Raw genomic sequence first — 27,775 nt, 5'->3', positions numbered from 1 at the left:
TTGGCGCTGGTCTGATCCTCTCGGCAACAGGTCCTGGGGTGTCGATCCACAGAAACAGCGCTTTTGCGCCCTTTCGAAAGCTATCTTTATTAGCTCGTTTGTGAGTATAATTTTTACTGTTTTTATGCTGCATTAAAGTTTATCAGTGGTAATGCACTAGGTTGGTGCGCCCTCTTTCTTTTCTGCAATATCAAATGTGTCATATGAGAGACATGGGGGCTGAACAAGGCTTCTGAAAAGACTAGGTACTTGGCTGTTGGAATTATGATCCTCTTGCTTAAAGTCACTGATCTAAAACAAGTCAAAGGATTTCGTACTCTTCTATGACTTTCTGAATAGGTCTAATTTCTCTGGGTTGATGGCTCATGATATTGACGGCACAGCGATTGATCAACTTGGGTACAATTAGCCCGCCCATACACAGTTCAAATCTTGGCCAGTTCAGCAAGGATTTGGACCATCTATGACCAGCTTAAAGAGGAAGTAAACCCTGATGGGTTTTACTTCTTTTTTCCCCTGCAAAGTAAAAGCATAATGGGCTAGTATGTGCACTTACCTGCAAATGAAGACCACAATGTCCCTGCTATTGGCTGCTTATCTTCACCCCTCTTCCTTCCAGGGCTGTGGACCCCGGTCTCTGTGACTCGCCGGAGTCGCGTGAGTCGAATGCGCGTGGATGCCGCCAGTCACAGCACAGGCCTTCTAGAAACGGCACGATCGTGCCCTTTCTTCAGTGCCCACGCACCGATGACGTTGGCGCAAGCGTATATGGTAAATATCTCCTAAACCGTGAAGTTTTAGGAGATATTTCCAGTACCTACAGGTAAGCCTTACTATAGGCAGGTAGGTTAACCTATAGGTAGGTAAAAGTGGTTGCATTTGGGTCGGTGGGGGCAGGACATTAAAAATGTGCAGTTGAGCTGGTTTTTTAGCACCCCCACCCCCCCCCCCCCCTGCTCTTTCTCCAAAGATGGAAACAGCAGCTGACAGGGGTGTTCACCTGCTGCAGCCGAGACGCATTGCTTTACACCCGCAGCAAAAGTGATCGCTCCTGTCACGTGTGGCGGGCAGTGCTGCCACCAAATGTTAAGAGGTCACTGTGGGTATCCTCATCTCTATGTGCCTGCAGTTTATACCTGCAGCTGTTTTCTTTTCTTTTCCCATGACAGAGAATAATTCATTATTTATTTATTACAGGTACCTCTATAGCGCCGTCAATTTACGCAGCGCTTTACATATATATTGTACATTGACATCAGTCCTGCCATTTAGCTTTGATTTTTAAAAGGTAAAATGGACTAATCCACACATTGGATTTCTTTTCCCAGGGCCTCAATAGCTACAACCATGCTCAAACCAAAAAAAAGGGAGTCCCACTCCTCCAGTTGCACTTTGTAATGTAAATCAAAGAAAACAATGGGAATCAAATCCCATTGTAATAAATTAATCTGGCTAGAAATAAACATTTATTTTTCATTACAGGTATAGTGCCATCAAGTTATATATATATATATATATATATATATATATATATATATATATATATATATATAATTTTTTTTTTTTTTTACGCTCACATCAGTCCCTGCCCTCAAGCAGCTTACAATCTAAGGTCCCCAACTCATAAATTCTACTAACACATAATAGGGCCAATTTAGACAGGATCCAATTAACCTACCAGCATGTCTTTGGAGCATGGGAGGAAGGTAGAGTACCCGGAGGATACCCACGCAGGCACAGGGAGAACATGCAAACTTTGAATAAAAAAAATGTAAAAAAATGTAACAATGTAAATAAAAGCTTAATGTTTTTGAAAAAAAAAAAAATCTTATATTACCTACCAAAATAACTTTTACAGTACACCAAATCTGCACACAAATTTATAATATGTATTAATATTATCACTTCCTCCTTATCATCGTGTTTAACCACTTACTGGGCACTTAAACCCCCCCCGTCCAGACCAATTTTCAGATATCAGCGCTGATGCACAATTGCGCGGACACACAACACTGTACCCAAATGAAATTTTTATCATTTTTTTCCCCACAAATAGAGCTTTCTTTTGGTGGTATTTGATCAACTCTGCAGTTTTTATTTTTTGTTAAAAAAATTTAAAAAAGACAGAATTTTTAAATTTTTTAAAAATATTTTTATATTTTGTTATAAAATTTTGCAAACAGGTCATTTTTCTCCTTCATTGATGTACGCTGATGAGGCGGCAGTGATGGGCACTGATAGGTTACACTGATAGGCAAGCACTGCTAGGTGGCACTGATTGGCACCACTGGTGGGCATTAATAGGTGGCACTGGCAGGTGGCACTGGTGGGCACTGGCAGGGGGTACTGGCGGCACAGATGAGGCAGAATTGCCTCTTCCTCTTCGGGACCAATGTCCCTTGCAGATAAGCCGGTGATCGCCTTTTTTTCTCCTCACGTTGTCAGCGAGAGGAGAAAAAAAAAAAAAAAAAAAAAAAACGATTACCGAGCTTTTGTTTAGATCATGTGATCAGCTGTCATTGGCTGACAGCTGATCACGTGGTAAGGGGCCCGGTCCCGGCCCCTTACTCGGATCTGTGATCACCCGAGTCTCAGTGACTCGGTGATCACAGCGCACGCCCTGTAGGGGGCGCATGCACAGGGGAGGACGTCATATGACGGCCTCCTGGAAATTCAGGTCCGTGCTGTGGCCGTCATTCACCTATAGTGCAGACGGCAAGAGGTTAAACAAAAAATGTAATCAGTGGACCTGACTGCATACTTTAAAAGGAATTTCACTCCCCCCTCATCTTCCCTTACCAGTTATGCTAGGTTCTCTTCACAGAAAAAAAAAGAAAGAAAAACATACCTGTCTAGCAGATCCAGTGTTCTCCTGCAACAATCTGCTGCTCATGTGTTGCAGCCTGTGTCACATGCTACCATATTAGTCTCCCAAGCCAACTGCTCCTTCTGGGTTCAGGATGCTCTGTGAATGGGCTCCCACAGCCCCTGGGTTACGTGATGGGGATATCCCAGGGGGCTGTGGGAGGAGGACACAACATTTTCACCTAGGTGAGAATGGCGGTGGAAAAAAAACGAAATACCCCCCCCCCAAAACAAAAAAAAAATTTATTTACACGCGCCATGAACTTCATGGCTTCTATGCCACTTTTCCATGGTCCATGGCCAATGTCAACTCAAAGCATAACATCTCTTAAAGGACTTAAAGTGGGTGTAAACCCTTCCACTGAAGTGAATAGACTCAGGTAATGCACAGAGATGAAACGAATTAGGGCCGAAACAACTAATCGATTAATCGACAATGAATCGATTATGAAATTAATCGATTACTATTTTCATAATCGATTAATCGGCCAGTAACATAATGAGGTTAAAAAAACTAAAATTAGCCCTTTATAGTACAAAAAGAGCAAATAATCTCTACTGTAAATATTACTTTCACTGTTGCACAGTAAAAAAAAACGAAGGCCTAATTTTTAATTTTTTTTTAACTCTATTATGTTACTAAATGTCTTAGGCCTAGTTCCCCACCCATGTGTTTTTTGCAGAAATGCACTACAGTTCATTTAACGTTCACATCTATGCTTTTTTCAGCTGCTGTGTATTTGGAAAGGGTCAAGGACCTTTTTCAATGCAAAACGGTGCTTTTTTGGTTTAATATACTTCAATGGAGAAGCTGCAGAAAAGCATGTAATATTACAGTTCTGTTTGAAAATCTGCAAAACAGTCTAGAACTTTATTTTTCTTTGAATAAAAAAATTTGATCTGAGTCCGATGATATTTACCAGATTCAACCTCTAATAGTATATACAGTATATCTCTTCTGTCTGTTATTCTCAGAGTGGATTAAAGATTTTACTCCCTAATCATACACCAAGCTTTTTTTTTTTAAGGTTATTAACCGATTAATCGAATAATCGAAACAATAATCGGCCAACTAATCGATTATGAAAATAATCGTTAGTTGCAGCCCTAAAACGAATCCTCCTAAATAACGTTCTACCTGTTTATCTGCAGTCTTCTCTTCTCTACAGCTATTCAAAGTCCAGAATTTATAAAGTTTGTCTGAGCTTCCAGAATACAGGGGGTGGAGAGATGAAGTTACACTTAGGAAAGGAGATGACACTGTCAACCACAAGCTGTGTGCTGGAGTACCCCCCCCCCCCCCAATCACCTGTTTTCTCTTGGTGTCAGAAAAACTTGTCAGAAGTGATTCATGCAGATAGCAGAGGAATGAAGCAGCAGACAGAATTGACACTAATGCCCCGTAAACCCTATGAGAAAATCAGGCGAATGATCGGCCCATTTTCCTCAACGTTTCACAGCGAGTCGGAACCGAGGATTGAAAAAATGTACAAACATTCTCATACGACAAAGGCTTTTTTATTTTTGCTATTTGTTGTGTCTGATCATGCGCAGCCTTTCATATCTGAGATTTCTCATACGAAAATGTGTATGAAAACGGTACACATTAAACAAGAATCGTTCGTTCTGTTCCCGTGCGAGAAACATTTTGGAGTTTGTGCCTTCGGAAATTTTCGCTCGGAAGGTTGTAATCGACTTTCGAAAGTTGTGTACACACGATCAGAAAATTGTACAATCGTTCCTTGAATGAAAATGTTCACCCGATTTTCTTACAGTGTGTTCGGGGCATTAGTGCTCTTAATTGAGACAAGTACACACTATAGAGGGATATGCTTTGTTCATATTTCATGTCTGAGGTTTACAACCACTTTAAATACAGCACACATACCATGGAATTGTGTTTTTTATTTCTGCTTTGCATAGGTTTCCATTATTTGGCCGTGTGTGTATTTAGACTTGGGCTGATGCTACACAAATATCTCATACAATTGTGTAGCATGTGACTGCTGCAGCTGAGAAATTGCAGGTGTGGAGTGAATTTTCCAGAGAAACACTGCTCCTATTCTTGTTTGATTATACGAATTACACTAGAAAAGCACAAAGTCCATGCGACCAGCATAATCCGGGGCCCAGTCACATCATGAGTTGGAATACTTTTATTTTCTTTTATTTTGTTTTGTTTTTTTAAATTGTAATCAATATCTAAATAGTGGAATTTACCTGCATATGCAACTTTATTTGCCTAAACAATATGCCTCAGCTTTCTGAGATCTGCTAAAAAAAAAAATAAAGTGTCTTCAGAACAAAAATCAGACCTGGGCTCCCCTTGTTAAAAGGACATCTATAAATCCAAGAACAAAAACGTATTATCCACTTTACCCCCCCTCCATGACCAGGACATTGTTTGCGATACAGCACTGCGTTATTTTAACTGACAATTGCGCAATCATCCAACATTGTACCCAAACAAAATTTATGTCCTTTTTTTCCCCACAAATAGAACTCTTGGTGGCATTTGATCACCTCTGGGTTTTTAATTGTTTTGTGCTATAAACAAAAAAAAAATAAAAAAGTGACAATTTTGAGGAAAATTGTTTTACTTACTGCTATAAAACATATCCAATATTTTTTTTTAAACCAAATCAAATATGTATTCTGCTACATATTTTTAATTAAAAAGAAAAATCCCAATAGGCGTGTATTTATTGGTTTACGCAAAAGTTATAGCATCTACAAACTATGGGATATATACTGGAAATTGTATTTATTTATTTTTTATACTAGTAATGGTGGCGATCAGCAACTTATAGCAGGTCTGCAATATTGCGGGGGACAGTCTGACACTGGCACTTTTGACATTTTGTGGGGACCAGTGACACTATGTGGCTTGTTGAGCGATCTTTTCATTCATGTTTGTGAGTAGACATTTTTAACCATTTTATTATTGAAATAAATTTATGTTGGATAATGCACTAGGCCAGTGCGCCCTCTTTTCTTTAATTTCTACACTAATACAGTGATCAGTGCTACAAATATGCACGGTCACTGTACTAATGACACTGGCTGGGAAGGGGTTAAAGATCTAGGGTAATCAAAGGGTTAAATGTGTGCCTAACCTGTGTTTTTGTGTACTGTGTGTGAGATTTTTACTAAGGGATCATTGCAGGGGAAAAAATCCGTTGGATCACTGCTGACAAAACAGAGCTCTGTATTGTTTACATAGACAGAGCTCTGTTCTGGGTCTCTCCTCGCCGATCAGCGGGTCTCGGTTGACATCCATTGGCCAGTGCGTACTTATGGGCTTGTGCTGTGTCTAATTACAGCACAACCGCAGCACCGGCAGCGCACGCATGTACCCACTACCCGGAAATGCTGGATCATGTACTAGGTACATGGTTTAGCACAGGAAAGCTGACTTACATCTAATGCCCCGTACACACGGTTGGATTTTCCGATGGAAAATGTCCAATCGGAGCGTGTTGTCGGAAATTCCGACCGTGTGTGGGCTCCATCGGACATTTTCCATCGGATTTTCCGACACACAAAGTTGGAGAGCAGGAGATAAAATTTTCCGACAACAAAATCCGTTGTCGGAAATTCCGATCGTGTGTACACAAATCCGACGGACAAAGTGCCACGCATGCTCAGAATAAATAAAGAGATGAAAGCTATTGGCCACTGCCCCGTTTATAGTCCCGACGTACGTGTTTTACGTCACCGCGTTTAGAATGATCGGATTTTCCAACAACTTTGTGTGACCGTGTGTATGCAAGACAAGTTTGAGCCAACATCCGTCGGAAAAAATCCTAGGATTTTGTTGTCGGAATGTCCGAACAAAGTCCGACCGTGCGTACGGGGCATAAGACCCCTTTCACACTGGGGGCATTTTGCAGGCACTATAGCGTTAAATATAGCGCCTGCAAACCGCCCTAAAACAGCTGCTCCATGCACTCCAGTGTGAAGGCCCGAGGGCTTTCACACTGGAGCGGTACGCTGGCAGGGCGTCAGAAAAAGTCGTCAGAAAAATGGCGTCAGAAAAATGGGGCAGTGCTGCAATACCGCCGGCGTTTTGCGAACGGATTTAACCCCTTTTCGGCCGCTAGCGGGGGGTTAAAACCGCCCCGCTAGCGGCCGAATAGCGCCACTAAAACGCTAGCGGCCAAATAGCGCCACCTGCTGATATTGCCACAAATTGTTATTCCCTGCAAGCTGAACTGAAGTTACAAAAATTCTTACCTGCTTTTTACACAATCTTTTGTAAACTACTAATTCCACTTCCTCTTGTAACGGAAATAAATAGAGAATCAGGGGAGCAGCCTAGGTAACAACCATGGCTCCCTCCACAGATACAATGGAGGAGTGAGTGTAGCTACCCAAGCACACAAAATACTATGTGAAAAAAAAAAAAAAAAATCTTTACAAAAAAAATTAAATAAATGCAGTGACCACATTTAAGGACTAGTAGGGTTCAATATATTACAGATTTGTTTTTGGGTTTAGATACTCTTTAAAATGCTAGCTGCCTGGCTTTCACTCTGACCATCTTATTTCAGAATTGATATTTTAGGTGCTACTTGTTCCAGGTAATTTATGCCAGAGGTTTAGCATAATAGTCTGGCAACTAGTATTCTCAAATGAAAGTCAGCAACAGTAGCCCCTGTGTTTCTTGGTGATAGGTTTACTATCTTACCATTGGTAAGCTGGCCTCTGGATAAACTGGGCAAAATTCACTCTGTGGGTGGCCCTGTTGCCACTATTCCACCGGACACTTTTCTATTAACCACTTTCTGACCCGTCATAGTACATATACTGCGGTGGGGCGACACCTACAGGCACCACAACGTACCCGTACGTCGCTGCCTGTTTTCGGGACGCGCGCTCCCACCCGCCTACTCTCCTATGATTTGACACCGCGGGAGTCTGTCAGCAAATACCGGCCAATGATTCATGGCCGGGGCCTTCTGAGTGGCTGTGTCGAATCACAGCCCAGAGCCCTGTGTTGAAAATTAACAGAGCTCTGAACAGAGGGAACAATCGTGTTGTTTCTTTTCCCTGCAAAGTAGGGAAAAGAAACAAAATCGACCTGTAGTAAAATTCAGCACACATTACACATTGTTAGACACACAATTAGCCCCCTTGATTTCCTCTAGATGTTAACCCCTTCCCAGCAAGTGTCATTAGTACAGTGACAGTGTATATTATTAGCACTGATCACTTTTAGTGTAACTGGAGATGTCATTGTCAGTTCCCACTAAGTGTCAGATTGCCTGCCATACTATCACCGTTCCACTACAAGTCACTGATTACTGCCATTTGAATATATAGATCATAGTATGTAGATGCTATAACTTCCATGCAAACCAATATACATTTATTGGGATTTTTTTACCAAAGATATGTAGCAGAATACATTTTGGCCTAAATTTATGAAGAGCAGTTGCATCCAATCAGATGCTGGTTGTCAGCATACAACAGCCGCAATGGGAGACTTGTCCATTTGTGCTGTGTAGTGTGGATTTAGGGATCTGATTTTTTTGTGTTGAGCCCGCAGACTGAACGCAAAAAATCTAACTGTATGAGCAACTTTAAGCTATCTTATCCAAAACGTTTTTTCATTACCTTAAGAGCCCTTTCACACTGGGGCCGCCTGTGTGTTCGCAATAAAGTGCTGCTCGTTTTAGCAGTTTTATACTGCTGTTCAAGCTGCGCTTTTGGCGCCGCTTTCCGGCCGCTAGCCAGGCACTTTTAACATCAAAAAAGGGGTTAAAACTCCAGTGTTGCGGCACTTCCAAAGCGCTTTTCAGGCGCTTTGGAAGTGTGGCCCATTTACTGCAATGGGCAGGCGTGTTTTGGGAGCGCTGTATACAGCGCTCCTGAACCGCCCCAAATTGCTGCTTGCAGGACTTTTTCTAACGTCCCGCAAGCGCACCGACTGGATGTGAAAGCATCCATTGCAGTGAATGAGAGGCAGTTTTCAGGGGCTTTACAGGCGCTATTTCTAGCGCTAAAATGCCTGAAAACTGCCTCAGTGTGAAAGGGAACTTAGGCTTCCACTCAGCGATAATAGGGTGAAATGAAGATATAATGCATTCACCATGGAAAGGCATTATATAAACAAAGCTCCATGGACACTTACTTGCTGCAGGGGCTCATCAATCATATTGGCACCTGTGACTCGTCTGTCGATTTTGATGGGTCTAGCTTCCCGTTTCATTTCCTCCAAGCACTGAGAAAAAGAAAACGAACAATGAGGATCAGACAAATGACAATGACAAACTGTACAGAGGAGCAAAATCAATGAAGAATGACAAAGTAAATGAAATGTTGAAAAGTAGCAGTTTTCTGTGCAACCACAAGCCGCCTGTTCAGGAATTGGGAATTCGGGAGAGAAAACATATGACAGACTTATGTCTCACATACTAAAACACCCCAACTGGTAGTTGTAGTGGAACTACAAATCCTAGCATGCCTGGTCAGCCAAGGGAATGCCACAAATTGGTGCATATGTTGTAAAAAGGTTAAAAAAAAAAAAAAAAAAAAAAAATTTTTTTGATTGTCACTCTATACCTACATCTTAAAGCCAACATAGAGAAAAGCTAAAGAATGAACAATGACAGACAATGAAAGAAATTGTACTGTAAGGACCATAGAGGGAAGGTTACTACCAGGCAGTGCCCTACACAGCCCACTTCTAATAAAAGACGGGTCTTCGTATCCTGTACAGTACACAGTGCTTAGATTCATTTTTTTACATTCCTCGGTCTCGAGCTGTGTATAGAGATGGTGATGACGTCAATAATGACCAGCCTCATGCTTTTTCCATGGTGGAAGCATCACCAGCATTCACAGCCCCAGAACCATCATGGAGCCCCTGAAAACATTCGCAAATGTTCATTATAAGAGTTTTTGATGACAAGTAGCACCAAAACGAACCAACGTTTTGTCCGCACAGAAATGCCAATGTCTGAAAGGAAGCAGTTGGAGCATGAATACCGTCGGCACCAATGATGTAAGTTTTAGGTGTTTGGGAGAAGGTTAACCCCTTGTAGACGTCCTTTTAAATGGGTGTTAACTCCGGGAGTGGCTTCCTGATTAGCTGTCTCAGTGGCCACATGATTGCAAGCCTGTCTGATTACAAACTGATGGGAGAAGTTTACGGAACACAACATTGGAGTGCCATGGACATATACACTATATTGTGAAAAGTATTGGGATGCCTGCCTTTACACACGTATGAATTTTAATGGAGTCTTAGTCCGTAGGGTTCAATATTGAGTTGGACCACCCTATAACAGCTTCAACTCTTCTGGGAAGTCTGTCCACAAGGTTTAGGAGTGTGACTGTGGGAATATTTGACCATTTTCCAGAGGCGTATTTGTGAGATCATGCACTGATCCTGAATGAGAAGGCCTGGCTCGCAGTCTCCACTTTAATTCATCCCAAAGGTGCTTTATCGGGTTGAGGTCAGGACTTTGATGGCCTGTCAAGTTCCTCCACCCCAAACTCGCTTATCCATGTCTTTACGGACCTTGCTTTGTGCACTGGTCAAAATCTTTTGGTGGAGGGGGGATTATTGTGTGGGGTTGTTTTTCAGATGTTGGGTTTGGCCCCTTAGTACCAGTGAAGGGAACTCTTAAGGTGTTGGTATAACAAGACATTTTGGACAATTTCATGCTCCCAACTTTGTGGGAACAGTTTGGGGATGGCCCCTTCCTGTTGCAACATGACTGCACGCCAGTGCATAAAGCAAGGTCCATAAAGACATGGATGAGGGCGTTTGGGGTGGAGGAACTTGACTGGCCTGCACAGTCCTGACATCAACCTGAACATCTTTGGGATGAATTGCAGCAGAGACTGCGAGCCAGGCCTTCTCGTCCAACATCAGTGCCTGACCTCACAAATGCACTTCTGGAAGAATGGTCAAACATTTCCATAGACAAAAAAGTATGGGGGAATTGGTTGTCTGTGCCAGGCTTATCTCCATTAGACTTAATACTGGATCGATTATTACTGTGATGTGACAGCAGACCATGTAAGTAAATCAAAATAACTGGGGAACTACCCGGTATGGTGACGGAAGGGCAGTGCACATGGATTTGCTTTGTAAGATAATGTTCCTTTCTTGTTATGGTGCACGTGAGGTAAAGGACTATAGTTATTCTGTATACTTTGTACTTCATTTTAGATGATATGGACTCTCTGGAACGTTCTTTAACTTCTTTTTTTCTTATTTTCTGTGGTTTGTTGACTTTCTTCAATAAACTTGTACCCGATTTAATAATAGAAAAAAAAAAAAGAAAACATTCCCATAGACACACTTCTTAACCTTGTGGACAGCCTTCCCAGAAGAGTTGAAGCTGCAAAGGGTGGGCCAACTCAGTATTGAACCCTATGGACTAAGACTGGGATGCCATTAACCACTTCCCGCCCGACCTATAGCAAAATGACGGCCGGGCAGTGGTTGCTTTATCCTGACTGGGTGTCATATGACGTCCAGCAGGATAACAGCCACGCGCGCCCGTGGGGGCGCGCATCGTGCCGATCGGTAGTGCGGTGTGTCACTCTGACACACCGCTACAACGATCTCGGCAAAGTGCCTCCGACGGAGGCTCTTTACCATGTGACCAGCCATGTCCAATCACTGCTGATCACGATGTAAACAGGACCAGCCGTTGTTCTGTCAGACGCGAGTAGAGGAGAGCCGATCTGCTGCTCTCCTGACAGGGGGGGGTCTGTACTGACTGTTTATCAGCGCAGCCCCCCCCTCGGATCCCGCCCAGGACCACCATCATGCTGCCCAGGACCACCAAGATGGCCATCCACCAGGTATGACCCCCTAGACTACCAGGGAAATGCAAATCTGTGCCAAGGCAGCTGCCAATCAATGCCCAGGAAGCTGCCAATCAGTGCCCACTCACAAAGCCTACCACTGCCAGTGCCACCAGGGATGCCTATCAGTGCCGCATATCAGTGCCCACCAGTACCACATATCAATGCCCATCAGTGCCGCCTATTAGTGCCCATCAGTGCCACCCATAAGTACCAGTCTTTGCAGCCTTTCAGTACCCAGTGTCGCCTATCAGTGCCCACCAGTGCTACCTATGAGTGCCGCCTATCAAAGCCCATCAGTGCTGCATATCAGTGCCACCCATCAGTGCCGCCTACCAGTGCCGCATATCAGTGCCCGCTCATTGGTGACACCTCATCGATGACGCCTTATCAATACCCGTCAGTGCCACCCTATCAGTGCCCATCAGTGAAGGAGAAAACTTACTTATTTACAAAATTTTATAACAGAAACTAAAGCAAAACTTTTAACTTTTAGTCTTTTTTATTTGTTTAGCAAAAAATAAAAACCACAGAGGTGATCAAATACCACCAAAAGAAAGCTCTATTTGTGGTAACAAAATGATAAAAATTCTGTTTGGGTACATTGTAACATGACCGCACAATTGTCATTCAAACAGCGACAGCGCAGAAAGCTGAAAATTGGCTTGGGCTGGAAGGGGGGGTAAGTGCCTGGTATTGAAGTGGTTAAAGTTCATGTGCGTGTAAAGGCAGGCGTCCCAATACTTTTGTATGTGTGGTGACTGGGCTTTAAGTCCTACATATATGCATGATATGGTCAGCAAGAGGTCAGCGATTAGGGATTCGTTTTAAATTAATCTAAACCCAAAAATGTAATATATTGCATGTAATACATGCAATTTTTTTAGGCTTTTCCCTTTAATTCTTTCCCAGGTGACAACGCTCACTCACTGTACTGTATAGAGGAGGAGGGTTGTCACTTAAGGCTCCTTTTTGATGATTTGAACTACAGAACACCCCCCTCACCTGATCTCTATGGACAGGTGTTCTTTAGTTCACAGAGGAGACCTGGGAGGACAGATCGCTTAAGGATGTAGTCCCGCATAGTGAAGAGAAATATAGGAGATATAGGAATTTTCCTGTTCTTAGTGCCCGTTCACACGGGAACACAGTGTGAGCAATTCCCACATCGTGTTCTAAACGTTCTAAACACACTAGGTGTGTGATCTGCTGCAAGTGTCAAGAGATTCCAAATGATTGCCTGCACCAAATCGCATGGTCTAGCTGTACCATGTAATTTGTTTGAAGTGCGTTTTGAAAAGCAGTTTATGCACTACTTGGTGCAAACTAGGTGCTATCTAGTGCATTTTCGCCCCGTTCCAGCGTGAACCAGCACTACAGCATTTTCTAAAAGAGAAAACACGGGGAAATTTGCATGTATTGCAGAGATGTACTGTACTGTGTAAGTTTTCTTTTTTTTGCACAGGCATAGACTAAGAGCCGGTTCACACGGGGGCGACTTGTCAGGCGACCTAGCCGCCTGACAAGTCACCTCCTGTTCTGTACAATGGAACCGTTCTAATCGGAGCAACGCAAGTCGCTCCAACTTAGAAGAAAGGTTCCTGTACTACTTTGGGGGCGACTTGCATAGACTTCTATACAGAAGTCGTCTTGCAAGTCGCCGCGGCAGTCGTGTGCAGGTCGCCTCGGTGAGGCACCCTGCAAGTCGTGCCGCTTCTAATGTGAACCGGCGCTAAAGGGCCTAGTCACAGGAAATCAGTTAATTGACGCTGCAGTGCATCAATTTTGCATAGTGCAACACACATAAATTAAATTATATTATAGTATATATTTTATATACTCTGATCAACACCTTATTAGTTTCTCTCTCTCCCTGTCCTCTACCACCTTACCCTCCAGTTGCCTAACCATCACCCATAGAAACCTTTGCCACTTTAACCCTTCTCTTCTCTACTCTGCTACTGACCACCTCTAGGACAAAATCTCACCCCTGTCTTGCCCCAACCAAGTCACTTTTGTCTACAATAAATCCCTGTCCTCAACCCCGGACGAGCTCGCCCCCCTGACTACACATAGAATAAGGCCTCGACCACTACAACCCTGGCAAACAGACGACACCAGAAATCTCAAAAATCGTAGACATGCTTTTGAATGTCTGTGGCATAAGACCAAGTCTCTCAAAGACTTCAACCAATACAAATCTGCCCTCCAAAAATACAATTCCTGCCTCCACACAGCCAAGCAGACCTATTTTATCACTCTTATTAACACCTTCTCATCCAGTCCCCGTCAACTCTTCTCTACCTTTAAGGCTGGGTTCACACAGAGCGGATCTGTTGGACAGACTCCGCTAGCTCAGCGGGGGATTGCTCTGTTGATCCCCGTTGAGCAGGCGGATGACAGGTCCATCTCTTCTTACTGTGCAGGGACAGACCTGTCAGAGCCCCGCTGTTCTCTATGGGAAGATCAAATAAAAAACGGACAGCCTGTCCGTTTTTATCCGATCCACTGGATGGATGGCGAATGTATCGCCTTCCGTCAGTTTTGAGCGGATCTTGTCGGATCGGATGGCAGGCGGGTGTCAGAGGACACATCTCCGCTGACATCCGGCTGCCCACAGAAGTAAATGGGTGGCCCGTTTGGATCCGCCTGAAAAATGGACAGGTGGATCCGAGCAGGCCGTTCGTGTGAAAGGGGCCTAACTCACTACCTCGTCCTCCACTGCCTCCACCCACTAACTCTCGCACTGCCCAGGAGATTGCTAGTCACTTGAAAAAGAAGATTGATTCAACTTGTGATGAAATTTCCACTCTACAGGTATCCCCCCCCCCCCCCCCCCACACACTTAACACCCCATGTCAACAGGTATAATTAAACACTCCTCTTATTCAAACCTGCTACTATAGATGAATTTACTAAGCTCATTTCTAATGCCCACCCAACCACCTGTCCCCTGGACCCTATTCCCTCTCAAATACTATGGTCACCTTCTGACTCTATCCTAGACTCTCTAACCCACATCTTCAAATCTCTCCCTCTCCTCTGGCATCTTCCCCAATGCTCCAAGACATGCACTGGTCATCCCCATACTTAAAAAGCCGTCCTTGGACCCTTAACAATCTATGCCCCATCTTCTTGCTCCTCTTTTCCTCTAAACTCCTTGAATCCCGGGTCTACAACCAACATCATTAAGACTAACCTTCTTGATCTCCTTCAGTCTGGATTTCGCCCTCAACACTCCACAGAAACGGCTCTTCTAAAGCTCACAAATTACTTACTAACAGCAAAAACCAATTGACCCTATTCTGTACTCCTAATTCTGGACCTTTCAGCTGCCTTTGATACGGTTGACCACCCCCTCCTCCTAAAAAAACGTTACTCTCTTGGTCTCCGTGACTGTGCGCTTCGCTGGCTCTCATCCTACCTATCCCACTGCACCTTCAGTGTCGCTTACAATTCTACTTCCTCTTTTCTTTTCTCTGTCGGGGTCCCCCAAGGTTCTGTTCTTGGACCTCTCTGATTTCCAATCTACACCTCCTCCCTGAGTCAGCTGATAGCATCCCATGGCTTCCAATATAATTTCTATGCTGATGACACCCAAATCTATCTCTCTACCCCTAAGCTCACTCAATTAGTCTCCTCACGCATCACCAACTTACCTCCAGACATATCTGCCTGGATGTCACACCACTTCTTCAAACTCAAACTTGTCTAAAACCGAGCTCATAATATTTCCGCCCCCACACGCCTTTTCCCCTGACTTCTCTGTCAAGAGCAATGGCACAAACATCCACCCATCCCACATGCCAGGGTGCTAGGTGTTATCCTGGACGCTGAACTCTCCTTTTGGCCCTACATCAAATTCCTTTCCAAAGCTTGCCGCCTCAACCTCCGCAACATCTCCAAACTACGTCCCTTCCTAACCAATGAAACTACAAAGCTCCTGATTCACTCCCTGGTTATCTCTCACCTCATCGGCTTACCTTTAATAGACTATCCCCCTTTAGTCCATCATGAATGCTGCTGCTAGACTCATCCACCTTACAAACTGCTCAGCGTCTGCTACCCCTCTCTGCCAATCCCTCCACTGGCTGCTACTCACTCAACGAATTCAATTCCAAATACTAACAACTTACAAAGCCATCCACATCTCTGCCCCCAGCTACATCACTAGCCTAGTCTTAAAATACCAACCTAATCGTCTTCTTCGTTCCTTCCAAGACTTCCTGCTCTCTAGCTCCCTCCTCCCATACTCGCCTCCAGGACTTCTCCCAAGCCTCTCCCATCCTCTGGCATTCCCTACCCCAATTTGTCAGACTATCTCCAAATGTATCCACTTTTAGACAATCCCTGAAAAAATTTCTTTTCATAGAAGCCCATCCTGCCTCCACCTAACAACTGTACTTTAATTTTCTTCATCAGCTCATCACCCACAGTTTTTATCCTTTTGTATCATTTGACCCTTGCTCCAACAAGCGGAGCCCTCTGATTCCTCCTGTATTGAATTGTATTGTAATTGCACTGTCTGCCCTAACATTGTAAAGAGCTGCGCAAACTGTTGGCGCTATATAAATCCTGTATAATAATAATAATAATAATATTCAGATTAGGTTAGAACATAGGCTTAATTGATAAGGTCAGGCTGACAGTTAGGGATTTGTTAAAAGTCAGAACGTGGGTGAACACATTTTAATTCAATGTAGCCCAGACTGCAACACAATGTGCATTGGAAATGCTTAAGGCTTGGTTCACATGCATGGCAGTTTAGGTGCAGCACAACTGTATCTGTTTTACACATTGTTTTAGGTGCTTTTGCATTTACTTCTATTAGACCATGCATTTTATGAAGGCGCATCAAAGATGAAGCATGCAGGACTTTGATGCGCTTTCATGAAAACATACGGTCTAATAGAAGTCAATGGGTGTGCACCTAAAACCGCATGTAAAATTCACATAAACAACGATGAACCCAAAAGGCAGCACACTGATGTGAACCCAACCTAAAAGTATAACTAAAAGCTTTCTTTTTAAGTTTTAGATAGAGTGGAGAAGGATTAGAACATCTCATTTTGGAAGGATTTTTTTGGTTTGGCTGTGGGACAGAAATTGAAGGGAAATATCCCCAGTGGCACAAAAAAAATATATATATAAATAATAAATATTAATTACAGTGGTTATACCCTCCCTTAAGCCGGCCAGAGACTCGGTTCCTGCTGAACCGGTTGAGATTCGAACCATAAATGGGCAGCCTGAATGTACCCATGTTGATCATTTGATCAACTTGGGTACAACTATTCTGTCAAATTTTACATGCGATTATTGCCAGCGGCAATTATAGCCGCTAGCAATAATCACTGTGTTCTCCTGGCGGGGACGGTTAAAAAATTGCTGCTTACATTTTACTTGCTTTTATTTGCTCCAATAAGGATTACATGCGGCTAGGGGCAGACGAGCAGCCCTATACACAGACTACGGTATTTGCTTCCAGGACCATCTGTCCATTTATCATAAATTGCAAAGAATTGCTCCAAGTGCGATTACATGTGGAAATCTGCAAAGCCTCTCAGCCCGACATTGATTTCTACAGTATGAGCAGCAGCAGCTAATTGGGAACACCTAGGTGTACCCACTACAGAATTATGACCCGTACACACGATCCGAAAATCGGATGAAAAATACCGCTTTCGAAGCGATCGTACGATGATCGGATCGTTAGTACAGAGCTTTTTGAGAGCCGATCACGACACTTCATCCGATATTATCCGATCGGACAAACATGAGAATTTTTCTCATTTGATACCAGATTGTATGATTGTCGTTTAATCAGCACAGTTGTCATTCGAAAATATTATAGAAATACACTACAACACATGACATCACTTCCGAATTTTTATTCTGTCCCCTCCATTTTCGATAAAAAAGAAGGACGATCTGTCACCTGATTTGCGGGCCATTTGGCTGATCTGGGTGGTGTACAGCCAGGAAAATGCAAACTAGTTAGGTAAGAAAATGTTTTTAAATGTTTTTAACTGTTTTTAGGCATGCTAGGTGAATGGGAACACAAAAAAAAAAAAACATATAATCTAGGTTTCACAAATTTGATGGCAAAAGTGGAAACATACTTTAAAAAAAAAAACAAAAAAAAAAAAGAGACTATAATGTGAAAAAAAAAACAACAAAATGCTGATAAATGAGAAAAATGAGAAGAAACACTACTATCTGCTTGATATCTTCCAGAAGCTCTGGTATAAAAGTGATGGAGTTTTGTAACCTGAACTGGAAAAATCTACGGAACAGAAACTGTATGTTAAGGGCAAACTTCCTCTAAGATACTTTCCAACCAGCCTGGTGGCCGCAGAGCGAGTTCCTCCGTTTCCCTTCATTTCCCGTACAGTTCTATGGAAAATGTTGTTCAAAAAAAACCACAAACAGCACTTTCCTCGGCCTTATCAGGGTAATTGATTTCATTAAGTTGGCATAACTCCAGGACCTTGGCAGTCCTCCATAGTACAACTCAAGCTTTATGTGATTGTGCAGCCTACTGAGGTGACCTGGTGCATGACCATGATATAATAAACACACCCATCATATTGCTCTGCACAGAGCGTCCGCGCCGAGGTCACGCGGACTGGCCATCCATTCATTATCTACTAAGTGACTGAGGACTAGAACAGCAGCAAGTACATTATGTCTCATTTCACTGCTGCAGTTTAATGCAGCTTTTGCTGGGCAGGCTTTCATGTTCCAGAAATTGTAATTTAATTGTAAGAATACCTAAAATAATTAGGCCTCATTCACACGAGCAGTGAGGCCCATACACCATGAATTGGCTGTTTGTTTATGCAGACAGAGCTGCAGGCAGCCTATAAAAGTCTATAGGGACGCAGCAAAGAGGAAAGGACACAGTTGCTTGATCTAATATGAGAGGTGTGTGGGCTAGTACCCCAAATGCACATTTCATTTGTGGTCACTCACCTGCATGCCTGTCATGCTAGGACAAGCAGCTGTATCCATACATCTGCGGAGTGCCACATGGGTCACCTTCACACAGCACTTGGAGGCTCCAAGCACATAAACAGCCAATTCACGGTGTATGGGCCTCAGCACCTGAATAAGGCCTTAGTAAGAATGGATCTATTTAGTACAAATTTGCCAAAGTAGTAAATATTGTATTTACAGAATTAAGTCAAATATTCATTTACCAGCTGTTAAACCCTTGTCTACCAAGGTACGTTTATAAGCATTGCGGTATTCAAGGGGTTAAAACAATGTCATGGCTGCTACAGCAGCCACATGCTTGGTATGGTTTTCTTTTAGCCAACTCCTGGCTTTCATGTAAAAGTTACCCAGGCCGCTCACTTTTACAGTACTGCGAGGTGCCATTCCCTGATCTTCTCTGTGATTAATGAACCCGGAAGCGCTCAGCTCTGAACATTTCCCAGATTCAGGCATGTCAACATTCCATCTGGAATAAATAACTAAACCACAATTGTGCAGCACTAGAAGTGAGACATAGATTGTAAGCTCTAATGAGCAGGGCTCTCTGATTCCTACTGTATTAAAGTGTATTGTATTTGTACTGTCTACCCTCAAGTTGTAAAGCGCTGCGTAAACTGTCGGCGCTATATAAATCCTGTATAATAATATTAACACCACCACCACCCAACCCAAAACTTCAAATTTCAGATTATAAAACTGAATCCTAATCAACAAACATTACAACATCAAAAAACAATGATACAGTGATAAAGTGACATAGCAGTATGAAAGTCCACAGAGAACTCGTCACATTGCCTTGCAACAGGATGATATCAATGGTGCTTGTAAATCCCAGAAAACCCTCATTCATTTACTTCACAGCAGGTGCCTTGACACAGATATACTGTATATATGCGTTCACCCCTCCATAGACCTTCACGTTATAGAAGGGCTAAAGTGCACCTGTTGTGCAACCACTTTTTGTCACTTTCAGGGGTTCCCCGCCTGGCTGCCCAATGTTACCCTTCTTAGACTTAAACTTTCTTCCTCCTCGAGCGGAGACAAAGAATAGACACTTCTAGTGCTGTCGGTTTTAAAATTTTATTTAAACAATTGCAAGTAATATACTCACATACAGGGTGTGGTATACAGCTTTAGGAGTGTTCACTTAGCCAAAAAGCTAACGTACATCCTCCACACAGGCATTACAGCAGTGGCTCTCAGTTTCTTCCAAGTGGTGTGATGACGTCAAGGATTGTACCTTGGTAAGGTAATGTAACATTCTCCACACAGGCATTACAGTGGTGGCTCTCAGTTTCTTGCGGGGGCATGATGACATCATATGCTGCTCTCCAGAGAGCAGCACATGTCATAAAGCCCATCACAAGAAATTGAGAGCCACCACAGTAATGCCTGTGTGGAGAATGTACATTACCTTACCAAGGTGAAGAGCAATACATGACGTCATCACGCCACTTGGAAGAAACTGAGAGGCACCACTGTAATGCCTGTGTGGAGGATGTACTTTAGGTCGCCAGCTAGTTGCAGTCGTGCACTACTCTATGCACACTTCAAATCCCATAATCCATAGACCCTAGTCCATCACGGGAGCAAGCAAGAGAGGGTGGCTATGTTCCTACATACAGCGGGAACCTGCAGACATTTTTCCACTCTCTAACAGCAGGTCAGGCTAACAACAGCAAAAAAGGGTAATTTTGAGGAAGCTAAAAGCAAAAGAAGGTAATTTCTGAGTTAGCAATACATATTTGAATAGAATATATATATTTTTTAAAACAGAGTTTAGCATCACTTTAAAGTGACTCCATTATGAGATTTTGGGAGCTGCCATTGCTGACCTCTTCTCTCTAAGATGCTGGTTCCCTGGCTGCCCTTAACCTATCTGCTGCTATATATGTGCCCCAACTTGGGAGGCTCTCAAATTATAAAGTTAGGACTGCGGTACACTGGAGTGCCTTGATGTGGCCACTGCAGGTTACACATATGTTTGCAAATGTCTGCAACCTTGTTTTTAAAATAAATGGTTTAAAAAGGTCAATTTGGTTTTGTTGCAGGCTAGCTGGTAAGTGAGCTGGGAATTTTTGTTTGTTTTTCATGTGTGTTGCCCTTTCATGTGCTCCTTTCTGTAAAAGGAGGTTATAGGTTGGGGTGGTTGCCATTTGTTTGTACAGTTGATGAATTGGTGAGGGGGCACACTGGATACATTCAGCTGCCACTGTGCCCTTGCTGGGTGTCCCGTGCATCAATATATCTTAGTGGGGTGGGCTCCCTCCAGGCAAAGCTGCACTTAATCTATCCTCTGCTTTATGTGCTCCAACTTTGGGGACTCTCAAAATTATAGAGTTAGGGAACGTAGTACACTGGGGTGCCTTGACATGACCACTGCGGCTTTCACATATGTTTGCAAATATACGTGACAAAACCCCTTGTTGACACGAACTGTTAGACAGGGTCAATTTGGTTTTGTTGCAGGCTAGCAGGTAAGTGAGGTGGGAATTTTTGCTTGATTTTGCTGTCACGCTTCGGCTTGATGATTTCTGAACCTTTTGTGGGTTCTGATACGTTTACAATATCCTTCTTCCGGGTCTGATTTAAAAAGTATGAAAGCCAGACAGGAGCAGGCAACTTGCATTTTTAAAAGAGGACCAGCAATGAAGCCCCTTTACTTCTCCCGTGACAGCTATAATGAGGCAAAAGGGCAACGTTAAAGTGCAGTAAAAACACACAAGGTATTAGTAACCATCTTTCCATCTATGTCTGTGCTACGCTGATAACACTGATTGGGTATCATGAGTTCGAACACAGCTTCGCTATTCACACTGCCTAAAATCAATAAATCCAAGGGCTCAAACTTAATAGGTGAAAGCTGATAGGACAGATATGAGATGGCTCCTTCCACATTGAAAAGCTGGGTCTTGTTTTCCAGGGAATGTGTAAGTAAACAGTAAGATTACACCAAGGCAGAGTTCAATGGCATGTAAAACAAGCAGTGTTTATTGTAAATGGAACTCACCCGGGGGATTCCAGCTGAGGTTGGAGGAAGAAACGCGTGCTCACACCTCTCAAGGTACTTCTCAGAGTTTATTTTCCCAAATAGAAGCATGACCACAAAACCACTATGAGAAGAAATACAAGATATAAAAAATATTGAAAAAAAATAAAATAAATAAATACTGCACACTGATATAAAATTCCACAAAAGCTCAGATAATACCCTGATAATGTCAAATAACGAAGGTCAGATTGCACGAAGGGCTCGTTTACACTGGCTATGGCCTCTGAAGAACAATCAGTGGTACATCACTTCTCAGAGGATGTTTGACAGGCGGTGAGATGTTGCCTCCTCGCTGCCTGTTTTAGCCCCTATAACCCCACTCCACAAGTGCGTGCATTGCATGAGGTTGTGGGACAGGCCGTGGTACGGCACTATTCAGTTGAAAGGGTCATGTTTGGAAAGTTGTACTGCAGTCAAACACAACATCATGTGTCCTCCTCCATCTGCTGCCTTTGCAGCTTAAAGCCCAAAAGTGGAACTTCCGATCATGTCTCCTCCCCCCCTCTGGTGCCACATTTGGTACCTTTCGGGGGGGGGGGGGGGGTCGTGGGAAGCCCCCCCACTTCTGGGAGGCCAGGCGGCGGCACATTACGTCAGCAGCTCGGCTCCTTCCTCCTCCTTCCCCCACCGCAGGGTCAGTAGGAGAGTGCAGCGGTGCCTCACGCATAAACAGTAGGGACCCGGCATGAAGCCATAATGCTGCACTGCCGGGTCCCCTTACCGGCAATGGCGGCGGCAGCAGCACCCGACAGCTGATGGAAACTTCAGCTGCGGTGCGGACATCGCTGGATTCCAGGACAGGTAAGTGTCCCATTATTAAAAGTCAGCAGCTGCTGGTTTTTAATTCTTGCAGAGGTTGGCGGACCTCCACTTTAAAGTGTTACTAAAAAGGTTTAGCTTTAAAAAAAACAAAAAATAAAAAAATAAAAACACATAACAACATGTTATACTTACCTACTCTGTCAGTGGTTTTGCACAGAGCAGCCCCAATCCTCCTCTTCTCAGGTTCCCCGCTAGCGCTCCTGGCTCCTCCCTCATGCTGAGTGCCCCCATATCAAGCTGCTTGTTATAGGGGAACTTGTGTGTGCTCATTCTCGAGTCCATAAGACACACAGCCAATGGCGCCCTCTGCTGTGTCTCAGCCAATGAGGAAATAGAGCCAAGAAAGAGGTACTGCACTCATGCACATCACTGGATCAGGATTGGGTAAGTATTAGAGGGGAGCCGCACACTGAATGTTTTTACCTTCATGACAAGAATGTATGAAGGTAAAAAACCTTCAGCCTTTAACCACCACTCCCCCTTAAAGTGGTTGTGAGGCTCGAAGGAGGTGGTTAAAATTAAATGTGAAGAACTTATGGTCCTCACAACCAACCAAAATGAATATACAAAATAAATGCCAAATAATAACATTTCACCCTAAAAGTACACATGAAAAAGCTGCAACCATTAGCAAGTTACCTCATCACTCTAACACAAATAATAATAACAAAAAATGGTGCGCTAATTCAAGAAGCTATGCAGCAAAAATAGAAACAATAGGCATAAATGACTACCAATAATTTTTAAAAAAATGCAGTATGCGATAATATGTAAAACAGTGATACAGTGAGCTAATTCAAGAAGCTATGCAACAAATAAGCATGAATGACTAATTTCAAAAAACAAAAAATGTAGTAATATGCGATAATGAGCGATAATCTGTGAAGCAGTAATAAAGTGCACTAATTCAAGAAGCTATGCAGCAAAAATAAACAAATATGCATGACCGACTATCCCTAATATTAAAAAAAAAAATGCAGTAATATGTGATAATATGTGAAACAGTGATAAAGTGCTCAGATCAAAAGCAGATATTCATCTGATTTTAAATAAAAAATATTAAAATAAGTTCCAGATAATAAAGTGCATGTGCATCAAAAAGATGTGAAGAAGATCACGTGCTCAAAAAACAGTTGTGAACACAATTGCTCCATCCATCCAGGCATCCACCAGGGGTGTGCCCCAAAAGCCCCCCTAAACGAAGACCACAACAAGTCTAGTGGCGCTTTGGTTTACATATCCTTAACGGCAGTTCACATTCCACTCTCCTTTCCTGCATCAAAATCCACAGCTGGTCTGACAAGGCTTTAATATATAGATCCTTTATGGAAAATCACATCCCACTCGCCTCTCCTTATAGATAAACCCCGGGATGTGGTATATGGCTCAGTAAATCGGGGATAAATATCCGTTATGCTGCATTAGAGCTCCTCCTTGTTTATTTTTGCTGCATAGCTTCTTGAATTAGTGAACTTTATCACTGTTTCACATATTATCGCATATTACTGCATTTTTTTGAAGTTGGGGATAGTAATTTATGCTTACAGGGGGTCCCTGGGTTACAAACAAGTTAGGGACTATAGATTTGTTCTTAAGTTGAATCTGTTTGTAAGTCGGAACAGGTACATTTTTTAAGTGTAGCTCCAGCCAAAAAAACAATTTTTAACCACTTGCCGACCGCCTAACGTAGATATACATCGGCAGAATGGCACGAGCAGGCAGAATCACGTACCGATCGGACCCCCCCCCCCGGTGCCAGCGGCGGTCGGCATTTGACTGGGAGCGTTGGGAGGCGAGGGGGAGACAATCCGATCGTGGCCCCCCTCACGATCGCTCCCAGCCAATCGGAATCCTCCCCTGCCTGTGTGTAGTTTCACACAGGCAGAGGATGTGATGTCATCTCTCCTCGGCTTGGCAGTGTCCGTTCCAGCGCCGAGGAGAGAAGACATGTAAGTGCACAAAACACTACACACACACACACACACACACACACACACACACACAGTAGAACATGCCAGGCACATAAAACACCCCGATCCCCCCCCCCGATCGCCCCCCAACCCCCCCCCCGGCCCCCCTTTAGGTCTAGGGTACCCCCCTAACCCCCCCTAATAAAGTTTTAACCCCTTGATCACCCCCCGTCACCAGTGTCACTAAGCGATCATTTTTCTGATCGCTGTATTAGTGTCGCTGGTGACGCTAGTTAGGGACGTAAATATTTAGGTTCGCCGTCAGCGTTTTATAGCGTCAGGGACCCCCATATACTATCTAATAAATGTTTTAACCCCTTGATTGCCCCCTAGTTAACCCTTTCACCACTGATCACCGTATAAGTGTTACGGGTGACGCTGGTTAGTTTGTTTATTTTTTATAGTGTCAGGGCACCCGCCGTTTATTACCGAATAAAGGTTTAGCCCCCTGATCGCCCGGCGGTGATATGCGTCGCCCCAGGCAGCGTCAGATTAGCGCCAGTACCGCTAACACCCACGCACGCAGCATACGCCTCCCTTAGTGGTATAGTATCTGTACGGATCAATATCTGATCCGATCAGATCTATACTAGCATCCCCAGCAGTTTAGGGTTCCCAAAAACGCAGTGTTAGCGGGATCAGCCCAGATACCCGCTAGCACCTGCGTTTTTCCCCTCCGCCCGGCCCAGCCCAGCCCACCCAAGTGCAGCATCGATCGATCACTGTCACTTACAAAACACTAAACAAATAACTGCAGCGTTCGCAGAGTCAGGCCTGATCCCTGCGATCGCTAACAGTTTTCTTGGTAGCGTTTTGGTGAACTGGCAAGCACCAGCCCCAGGCAGCGTCAGGTTATCGCCAGTACCGCTAACACCCAAGCATGCACCGTACACCTCCCTTGGTGGTATAGTATCTGATCGGATCAATATCTGATCTGATCAGATCTATACTAGCGTCCCCAGCAGTTTAGGGTTCCCACAAACGCAGTGTTAGCGGGATCAGCCCAGATACCGGCTAGCACCTGCGTTTTTCCCCTCCGCCCGGCCCAGCCCAGCCCACCCAAGTGCAGTATCGATCGATCACTGTCACTTACAAAACACTAAACAAATAACTGCAGCGTTCGCAGAGTCAGGCCTGATCCCTGCGATCGCTAACAGTTTTTTTTGTAGCGTTTTGGTGAACTGGCAAGCACCAGCGGCCTAGTACACCCCGGTCGTAGTCAAACCCGCACTGCAGTAACACTTGGTGACGTGGCGAGTCCCATAAGTGCAGTTCAAGCTGGTGAGGTGGCAAGCACAAGTAGTGTCCCGCTGCCACCAAAAAGACAAACACAGGCCCGTCGTGCCCATAATGCCCTTCCTGCTGCATTCGCCAATCCTAATTGGGAACCCACCACTTCTGCAGCGCCCGTACTTCCCCCATTCACATCCCCAACCAAATGCAGTCGGCTGCATGAGAGGCATTTTTATGTCCTCCCGAGTACCCCTACCCAACGAACCCCCCCAAAAAAGATGTCGTGTCTGCAGCAAGCGCGGATATAGGCGTGACACCCGCTATTATTGTCTCTCCTGTCCTGACAATCCTGGTCTTTGCATTGGTGAATGTTTTGAACGCTACCATTCACTAGTTGAGTATTAGCGTAGGGTACAGCATTGCACAGACTAGGCACACTTTCACAGGGTCTCCCAAGATGCCATCGCATTTTGAGAGACCCGAACCTGGAACCGGTTACAGTTATAAAAGTTAGTTACAAAAAAAAGTGTAAAAAAAAAAAAAAAAAAAACACAAACAAAAATATAAAATAAAAAATAATAGTTGTCGTTTTATTGTTCTTTCTCTCTCTATTCTCTCTCTATTGTTCTGCTCTTTTTTACTGTATTCTATTCTGCAATGTTTTATTGTTATTATGTTTTATCATGTTTGTTTTTCAGGTCTGCAATTTTTTATACTTTACCGTTTACTGTGCTTTATTGTTAACCATTTTTTTGTCTTCAGGTACGCCATTCACGACTTTGAGTGGTTATACCAGAATGATGCCTGCAGGTTTAGGTATCATCTTGGTATCATTCTTTTCAGCCAGCGGTCGGCTTTCATGTAAAAGCAATCCTAGCGGCTAATTAGCCTCTAGACTGCTTTTACAAACAGTGGGAGGGAATGCCCCCCCCCAACGTCTTCCGTGTTTTTCTCTGGCTCTCCTGTCTCAACAGGGAACCTGAGAATGCAGCCGGTGATTCAGCCAGCTGACCAAAGAGCTGATCAGAGACCAGAGTGGCTCCAATCATCTCTATGGCCTAAGAAACCGGAAGCTACGAGCATTTTATGACTTAGATTTCGCCGGATGTAAACAGCGCCATTGGGAAATTGGGAAAGCATTTTATCACACCGATCTTGGTGTGGTCAGATGCTTTGAGGGCAGAGGAGAAATCTAGGGTCTAATAGACCCCAATTTTTTCAAAAAAGAGTACCTGTCACTACCTATTGCTATGATAGGGGATATTTACATTCCCTGAGATAACAATAAAAATGATTTTTAAAAAAAAAAAATGAAAGCAACAGTTTTAAAATAAGATAAAAAAAAATAATAATAATAAAGAAAAAAAAAAAAAAAAAATCACCCCTGTCCCCCCTGCTCTCGCGCTAAGGCGAACGCAAGCGTCGGTCTGGCGTCAAATGTAAACAGCAATTGCACCATGCATGTGAGGTATCACCGCGAACGTCAGATCGAGGGCAGTAATTTTAGCAGTAGACCTCCTCTGTAAATCTAAAGTGGTAACCTGTAAAGGCTTTTAAAGGCTTTTAAAAATGTATTTAGTTTGTCGCCACTGCACGTTTGTGCGCAATTTTAAAGCATGTCATGTTTGCTAACCATGTACTCGGCCTAAGATCATCTTTTTTATTTCATCAAACATTTGGGCAATATAGTGTGTTTTAGTGCATTAAAATTTAAAAAAGTGTGTTTTTTCCCCAAAAAATGCGTTTGAAAAATCGCTGCGCAAAAAAAAATGAAACACCCACCATTTTAATCTGTAGGGCATTTGCTTTAAAAAAATATATAATGTTTGGGGGTTTCAAAGTAATTTTCTTGCAAAAAAAAATTATTTTTTTATGTAATCAAAAAGTGTCAGAAAGGGCTTTGTCTTCAAGTGGTTAGAAGAGTGGGTGATGTGTGACATAAGCTTCTAAATGTTGTGCATAAAATGCCAGGACAGTTCAAAACCCCCCCAAATGACCCCATTTT

At 43.5% G+C, this 27,775-nt stretch overlaps 1 protein-coding gene across 2 annotated transcripts in view; it reads right to left on the bottom strand.

Annotated features, from left to right (window-relative positions):
• The window catches only part of SNX13 (sorting nexin 13), a 240,366-nt gene that overhangs the window by 121,441 nt on the left and 91,150 nt on the right, over positions 1 to 27,775 (bottom strand). For both annotated transcript variants that reach the window (XM_073630078.1, XM_073630079.1), the window contains exons 3-4: positions 21,704 to 21,806; positions 9,002 to 9,091 (exon numbers count right to left, since the gene is read on the bottom strand). In XM_073630078.1, coding sequence (XP_073486179.1) covers positions 9,002 to 9,091; positions 21,704 to 21,806 — 193 coding nt within the window. The remainder of the gene's footprint in view (positions 1 to 9,001; positions 9,092 to 21,703; positions 21,807 to 27,775) is intronic.

This window comes from Aquarana catesbeiana, linkage group LG05 (assembly GCF_042186555.1).
Source record: "Aquarana catesbeiana isolate 2022-GZ linkage group LG05, ASM4218655v1, whole genome shotgun sequence".
Classification (NCBI taxonomy): Eukaryota; Metazoa; Chordata; class Amphibia; order Anura; family Ranidae; genus Aquarana; species Aquarana catesbeiana.
Note: the sequence above shows the minus strand (reverse complement) of the source record. Positions and strands in the feature narration are given on the sequence as shown.